The following is an 8,020-nucleotide window of genomic DNA, read 5'->3' as shown; positions in this document are numbered from 1 at the left end:
GTAGTGTTTGCTGTCCCTTGTCTTTCCCCTTCTGTTCTTTCTCATTGCGTTATGAATGTAATAACATAGAATTAATGTGCTCATGTTTTACTGATGTGTTTCTCCCTCCATTTTTAGAACCAGTTTTCTTCTGTATATAGGTGTTGAGGGAATGAAATAGCAGGGATATGTTCTGTACTGTCAGAGCCATTTTTTACATCATTAAGGATAAACTTCTATCTAGTTGAGGAAGTTGTAGAACCTCTCTGATCACTAATGATGAGAAATTAAGTGGTAGCTAACATAAATTCTGTTGTATTTTGACACGCTTGCTGCTCCATCTGTGTGTGACTTTGAGTGGTTTTGCAGTGTGATTGGTAAGGTTAAAAAAAAAATCAATCACCACCACCAACAAAGTGTTTTCTGCAGGTGAAGACAGTGGTAATTGAATCACCAGTGAACCCAGTAAAGGTAAATGTGATGTAGCTAACTATTTATATTCTTTTGTAGGTGATGGATGTGGACACACCGTTCTGGGTCCTGAAAGTGGAACTCTTGCTTCAATAAACTACCCACAGACCTCTCCTAATAGCACAGTCTGTGAATGGGAAATTCGTGTAAAGCCTGGGCAGCTAATTCAGCTCAAATTTGGTGATTTAGATATTGATGACTCAGATTCTTGTCATTCCAGTTACTTGAGAGTTCACAATGGGATTGGCCCCACCAGGACAGAGATAGGTAAGTTATTTTCAGCTATTGTCATGTATAGGGCTTGGAAGATAGTTTTAGTACTTTTGTAACTCTTAATTTCACCTTCCCAGCCTTCACTGTGCATATAATAATCACAAGTTTTATGGTATTGCAGTTATTTTTACTGCTCTTGAAAGCTGTTGTACTTCAATTGCTTATTGGACGTGATGAGACCTTGCCTGATACGTGCATGCAACACTTTGTACAGTGCAGATTTTGACACTTAGGAGAAGTGGTGAAAAGAAGGAAGTGTTTGTTATGTACAAGAATCTTTAAGAAGGCAAAGGAAGGAATTTTAGGAATTCTGTAGTCAAAGTTGTGTTTTTACTGAGTTTCATGCCAAGGAAACTCTGCAAAACATAATGGAGTGCTGCCTGTACCTCACCAACTTTACCAGCATCTCTGGTGATGAGCTCGTTTCACCACTGTTGCTCAGCAGATGAGGTTTCTAGAAGGCCAGAGTATTCTTAATTATTCTGACATGGTCTCATTTTGTTTACTGTATTATAAAGTGTATGTATATGTCTGTTCTGACTCCATTCCTAGATGCTAAAAATGCCCTGAAAACATGATGAATTTCCACAATAGCAGAGCATCTTTGTTCATGCATACTGATAGATGCTAAATGCAGCACAGATCCTGTGATAGTTTGTGATCTTCGGACTCTTGAAGGAAACTCCATTATAATTTTCCTTTTTCTCAGACATTTCCCAGTAGCTTGCAGAGTGGCAAGAGACTGCGAGATCATTGTAAGCAGTGAAGGAGTTGCAAAATTCTGAGCATTGTTTTTAAAAAGAAAAAAAAAAAAGGCAAAGTGAAGTATATACATACATACATACATACATTACCTGAAATGCCTGCTTTCTTGTACTGAAGTAGTTCTTTTTTGAGCTCTTCATCTTGGTGTTATTAAAAGATGTCAAGCTTCAATAATTTATAATTTAAATATCTTCCATTTTCTGATGGTAAGGAATCTGTAGTTCACTTTGTACTTTTTACGATTTCATGACTGTAAAGCAGTTACTTTTCAGATAGCAGTGTGAAATTATTATCCACATCAAAGGTATTTGTAGGATTTTAAGATCCTTGATTCTTCATAAAACTGGAATTATCATTTTTCCTTTACTAACATTGGTTGTTATTGTGCAGATTCATTTACTTTTCCCTTCTTTGTCTAGAGATGTACTTCACCAGGATTGCTTTAGTGCAACTCATGTCGAGTCTTTTTATAAGAAAGCTAGGGAGATGTTAGCTTTGTTAACCCTCTTTTCCAACTGTTACCTAGTTAAGCATGTGTGAAAATAAATACGTGCTTGGAGCTGCGGAGCCAGGCTTGGTCTGAAATAGAAAGCACTGAAGTCCTTAAATGGCAAGGAACGTCCAGTTCTGATAAGTCTATTACTCACTTGTACAAGTGACTTAATGGGTTGGAGTAAATTTTCTACTTCATTTGTTTCTCTTGACTCTCGGCTGTTTCCAGCTGGTGTAGTAGCAAAGTATGTCGAGCAAATGTGTGTGGTGTTCTGCTCCTAATAAATGAAATCACGGAACAAACAATGATCTTAACAGTAGCAGATGCAGATGGTGCTATTTCTTAAATGTTTGTATCTGGAGCTGCAAACAGTGAGATTAAACAGTCATCTGAATTTGTTTGGATAGAATTATCTTCTGAATTTGTCTTTTTTTTTTTTTTTTTTTCATTCAGCATTGCTGCTGTGTTCTAATGCTGAAACATAAAACCTGGAATTCAGTGAAATCACCTACTTTAACTCCAAATTGCTTTAAAAGTTGGCTGATCAGATTTCAAATTGAATTGTTACTGGGTTAGTTCATTGATAAGCAGAGAAGGCTTCTTATGAAGCTCTTAAGGATTAGTTCTCAGTCCAAGCCTTTTGAATACTTATCAGTAAATCAAAAGAAGCTTTGAATCCTCGGTGTTAAATTTATCTCTCTTTCAAGTAAGATCTGGAGGTGTTTTGTATTAGATTTCATTGCAATCCAGCCAATAGACGTTTGCAGACAAGTATATTTATTTAATGTATTTGATGTAAGGTCAGATCTATTGGAGCGGAGAATGTAAGCTACTGTGGAGATTCACCTCTTGCTGTAGTCTTGTTGTTCAAAAGTGCTTTGGTTCTTTCAGGCACACAGACAGACAGGTAGTTTTCTGTGCATTGAATTGACAGTCATCACTGCAGTCGTGTTTTGTCCATTTCTGGCGCTTACTTTTTAAAAATACTTTGCTAAAAATCTGGAAGGAAACCAAAGAAGAGCTAGGAAAATGATTTAGGGTCTCAAAAGTGTGTCTTGCAATGAATCATATGGTGCATCTGTCTACAGTTTGTCACAGGCTGTATCTCCATGGTACGAGCAGCACCAGCTAGTTTATCCAAGCTATATTTATGTGTCCTGCTGTGTGAACTTGCCCAAAGAAGAGGTTAAATGGTGTCTTGTGGACAGTCTGACCTACTCTGAGAGGAGTTTCATGCTGGTCAGTGGTGTAAAAAGAGCCAGAGGCTGAAAATGAATTTTAAAAAAATGGGAGAAAAGAAATGAGAAAAGTAGTAGTTGGGGAAAATGCTGCAATTCATCATCATGAATTCAGTTAGTAATTGAAACTAGATTGAGGGCAAAGTGTAGGGTCTGTGTGGAGCCTTGGTAAAAGGAAACTTATTTTTTCATAACTTTTGCTGCTGACCAGCTTAAATAGTAAGAATTGGAATAAAGTTATATCTGTATAATTTTATATATTTCATTAAAGTATTACAAAATCTACTTTCTGGTTTTGTCCCGAAATACCCATGCTTTGTATGAAAAAATATCAGAATAAACAAAATCTAGATGCCTCTGATGAATGATAGGAATTTGTATTTCTAATTTAAATAGTGTTTGAGAGTGCAGTTCACTTCTTAAAGGAATTTGGCACATTACCTTAGTTCAGAACTGTTTCTGCAAGGCAGTATTCTACTCCATCTTGAAAAGGGAGCCTGGCTTTGGTGTTTTGTTTTTTTGTTTTGTTTTGTTTTTTGCTATTTTACAAGATGACAACCTAAGTATCATGAAAATGAATGAATGAATGGTAAGTTGAAACATGCAGAGCCATCTGCTGTTGGTGGTTGTCCACACAGAGTCTTAAATAGGGTTGTGTTTGGCTTATAATATTGATTGTTTAAGAGAGCCTATGGAGCAGAACATTTTCGTAACTGTCTAATGAACTGTTAGCAGTTTAGTGAAGTTTCTCATAGTAGAATTGGAGAATTCCATGTTGATTTGCCTCTCATAGCCATTCATCCAGGTAATTTCAAGTCATTTGGTAGTAATTCTTAACTTAATAGGCAGATATTATCAATATCTGATGACTCCAGCTTCTCAGTTTAAAATGTGCTAATTATAGTCGGTTTGGATGACAAGAAAAATACCCAGATGCAGAACAAGCCTAATCTGGTTTGAGGTTTTGGTTGTTTTTGTGTTTGTTTGTTGTTTTGTTTTGTTTTGTTTTTTTGTCCTGCTGAGATAGCTGCAGTACCTGTGTTAGGTGTTACAGGAGCAGCAAAAGAAGAAATGGGCCAATTGCAGGTTTATATTAGTAGAACTCAGATATGCTTGTATGTTGATGCTGAATTGCAGTGAATCATGCCTGCTGTTGTCACAAAAGAAAGAAAAGCAACTGACAGAAAGCATGAGATAATCAGCAGGGAAGAAACACTCCAACAGCTGAGGAGAGAAGGGCTTTTTTCCTCATCTGCTTCTGTACGTGATTCTTGTTGCCCCATCTTTCTCATCTTGGAAGAATGGGCTGGATACATATGGCTGGAGGTGAATGGGATGTGTTACATTTATCTGTAAGTGTTAGGGATACCAGTGTCTCTCATCCATTGGCAGTGTCAAAGTAAATATACTTTGGTATTTGCTTTAAACAGACACTGACCACATTCATTCCTATCAACTGCCTGTGTTTGGTTTTGAATATGCACCAGATGCATCGTGAGCTTATAGTGGAAGTGAAAAAAGATACTTGTTACTGAAGTTGCTTTGGGTCCATGACTCTTTTCCCCTTCTTTCCCTAGGAAAGTACTGTGGATTTGGCTTTCAAATGGATGGTTTAATAACTTCAAGAAGCAATGAAGTCACAGTGCAGTTCATGAGTGGGGTACACACTTCGGGGCGTGGATTTCTTGCAGCTTACTCAACCACTGACAAATCAGGTATTTGTAAAATCCTCATAGTTGTTCTGTGCTGATAAAGTTAGAGTGGTCTAGTGAAACCGCAGACCGGTTTCGTTACCCGCATTCTTACAAATTGACTTCTAAAAATAATGACTTATGATGCAGTCTTCCTGATATCTCTGCATAGGAAATCAAACTGTTATTTAAGTTACTGTAGTTTAAATAGGAGGAAGAAAAAGGAGAAGAAAAGAAGGGTTATCAAACCTTACCCTCAGTAAAGCAAGAATCACAGTTATCTGTTATGAATGAAAAAGCTACTCTGGATAAAGGATGAAATGCATTTTTTCCAGCCATAATCAAGATGACCGATAACTTGGAAATGTTTTCTTATCTAACTGTATATATTCTATGCACGCCCACCTCATGGCAAAATTTATTTCACTCATAATTTCCTTTACTTCCTCAACTCTGCAATCTCTCTGTAACTGCTAACTAGTTTTCAGTGTGTTTTTTTTTTTCCTTGCTTTGTTTTTCTTGCTGGTTTGTTTTGCTTTGTTTTGTTTTTCCTTGTGTTTTTTATTCTTTTTTTCTCTAGCCTCAAAAAGAGGCTGCTGTGTTTTGCATCTACTTCCACTCACTGTGGAGGTGAGTGACACACATTGTCCGAAAGGAGACAAGAATTAACCAGGAACTGCTTTTCAAAGCACAGAGCTCAGGAAGATACTTCCTGGATGTAGTTCTAAAAAGAGCAGATGAAGAGGTTTCATTTTAGAAATTCTGTGGATATTCTGATGCTTTTCTCTGTTTTGGATTGTTTGTGCTCACACACTGCACAGAAACATAAAATTTGAAAGAAGTCGTGGATCCCAGTAACGTGTCACTGTAAGATTTCCTGTGCTGCCTGCTTTCAGTATTGTTGGACTGTTACATGCTGAAAACACAGACCTGGTTATCTGGCTTACTAATGTAATTTTCTCTGTTTCAATTTGCTTTTTGTGAAAAGAGTGCATTCTTATGTCTCCTATGTAGATTCTCTGAAGCATAGCTACAAATTAAGATGCAGAAAAAAAAAACCCCAAAAAACAAAAAAAGCCATATGTTTGTAGTGCTTCTCTTCATGTCTCTGTAAGTCTCAATGTATTTTCCAGTTACTCAAGACAAATTACGAGGTCCTGCTATAACATAAGACTGACTGGAAGAAAATTATGTACACTTTAAAAAGCATGCTCAAAGCAGATGTCTTTATCACCCTCTTGACCCAGCATTTTTTCTTTCCAGACCTAATTACCTGTTTGGACAACGCAAGTCATTTTTCTGAACCAGAATTCAAGTAAGATTGCTTTTACCTCTTCTTCTCCCGCTCCCCTTCCCTCATTTTGGTCTTTTTGGTGTTTCTGTTTCACTCTATAACTTACACCTGATACAGCTTGAAAACTGGGGTTTGAGGACTTGAGCAATGAAAAGACTGGGGAGAGAGCTGAATAATGTTCACACTTGCATTTGTTCTTCATCCCCTCTCTCCTGTTTTTTTTTAATCTTACATACCATACACAGGAAGAACCTCATTAATTTGTGCTAACACACATATTACATTCCCATAGAAAAAAAAATACCACTTTTATAAATATACATTGCAGCACGTATACGTTTTAAATACTGAAATTCACATTGAAGTTATCAAAGGAGCACTAAACTCTGGAATAGGTAAAAAATTACAAACCCATTTCACAGCCTGGTGTGAGTTAATGAGGTTCTGTAGAGATATAAAATGCTTTTCTTTCTGATGGAGGAAATGCATCATTTCTCTGTTTTGTCCCCCATTTCTGTCTAAAGCAACATCAGTGTTAAAAGCTGTAGATTATCATGAGGTATGTAAGCTTTCCTTTTGGAGATCTTAAGCACTGAAGTTGTGAAACCTGCATTCCTCATTCATTTTCCCAAGTTCCAAAATTATAGGCTGTAGTTTTATTCAGTATGTGCTTAGGTCTCCAAATCCCATTGTTTTCATGGCACCTGCAAAATTGCTTCAACTTTTGTTGAGTTGATATTTTACCCAAGTTGGTTGTTAAATCTTGGCTAAAACATAGGCTTGCATCAGATGTGCAGATGTCTTTCCCTTCTTTCCAGGAGCTAGTGATGCGAGCTGAATATTTGACCCGTTCTTTCTTTTTGAATGGTCAAAGCATTGCCAGGAGCTATTGCTAAGTACCATTATTTTTCAGGTATAAATTTAAACATGCAAAACAAATAGATATGCAGGTCTCTAGTTTATAAAATATAATGTATAAATACTGCTGCCTACGAGGCTTTCAATTTATGGAAACCATGAAGTATTTATATCAATTTTATTATATTCAGACTAGAACTGAGTTACAGCTGAGACAGTTTTATGTTTTTGTCTGGTTTCTTATGTCTTTGATTAGGAGATATCCTTACGTAGTGGTAGAAGTGATAACAGTGTATTACAAATATTATAAATACAGTGTCTATTTTATAATGTTTTGAAAGAGTTGTAGCTGCATGCGTGCCTTGACTTGAATTTTTATTATTATTTTTTCTTTCAGTAAGTATTGCCCAGCTGGATGTGTGATTCCTTTTGCTGATATTTCAGGCACTATTCCCCATGGATACAGAGATGTAAGTAAACTTACTACTGTAGGCACACATTAATTGTGGTAAAATACTTCAAGTTTGATTAAAACTCATTTATAGTTATTTGTATTAGCTCTGCTGTCTGGACTCTGGAAGTTGCACCTCCTAAATTAAATGGCATGCTACTCGTGTTTTTTTTTCACAGCTGCTCAGCGACTGGTGTTTCAGTGAGTCCAAGAGGGCCCATGAAAATCAGAGGGCTGGAACATCTCTCTTATGAAGAGAGGCTCAGGAAGCTGGGCTTGTTCAGCCTGGAAAGGAGGCAGCTGCAGGGAAACCTTCTTGCGGCCTTTTGATAATACTTGAAGGGCTTATAGTGACAAGGCTTTTAGTGCAGGCTTGTAGTGATAGACAAGGAGTAATGGCTTCAAATTGAAAGAGACTGGATTTAGTCTAATTTTAGAAAGAATTTTTCTGCCACCAGGGGGATTAAACATTAGAACAGGTCACCCAAAGAAGCTGAGGATGCCCCA

At 37.0% G+C, this 8,020-nt stretch overlaps 1 protein-coding gene across 1 annotated transcript in view; it reads left to right on the top strand.

Moving 5' to 3' along the window:
• The window catches only part of DCBLD2 (discoidin, CUB and LCCL domain containing 2), a 37,020-nt gene that overhangs the window by 10,218 nt on the left and 18,782 nt on the right, over window positions 1-8,020 (top strand). The window contains exons 2-5 of the mRNA XM_042866769.1: window positions 490-717; window positions 4,797-4,934; window positions 6,174-6,225; window positions 7,460-7,532. Coding sequence (XP_042722703.1) covers window positions 490-717; window positions 4,797-4,934; window positions 6,174-6,225; window positions 7,460-7,532 — 491 coding nt within the window. The remainder of the gene's footprint in view (window positions 1-489; window positions 718-4,796; window positions 4,935-6,173; window positions 6,226-7,459; window positions 7,533-8,020) is intronic.

The sequence above is a fragment of the Lagopus leucura genome, unplaced genomic scaffold (assembly GCF_019238085.1).
Source record: "Lagopus leucura isolate 7727_CA_CO unplaced genomic scaffold, USGS_WTPT01 Super-Scaffold_100001, whole genome shotgun sequence".
NCBI classification, from domain to species: domain Eukaryota; kingdom Metazoa; phylum Chordata; class Aves; order Galliformes; family Phasianidae; genus Lagopus; species Lagopus leucura.
Note: the sequence above shows the minus strand (reverse complement) of the source record. Positions and strands in the feature narration are given on the sequence as shown.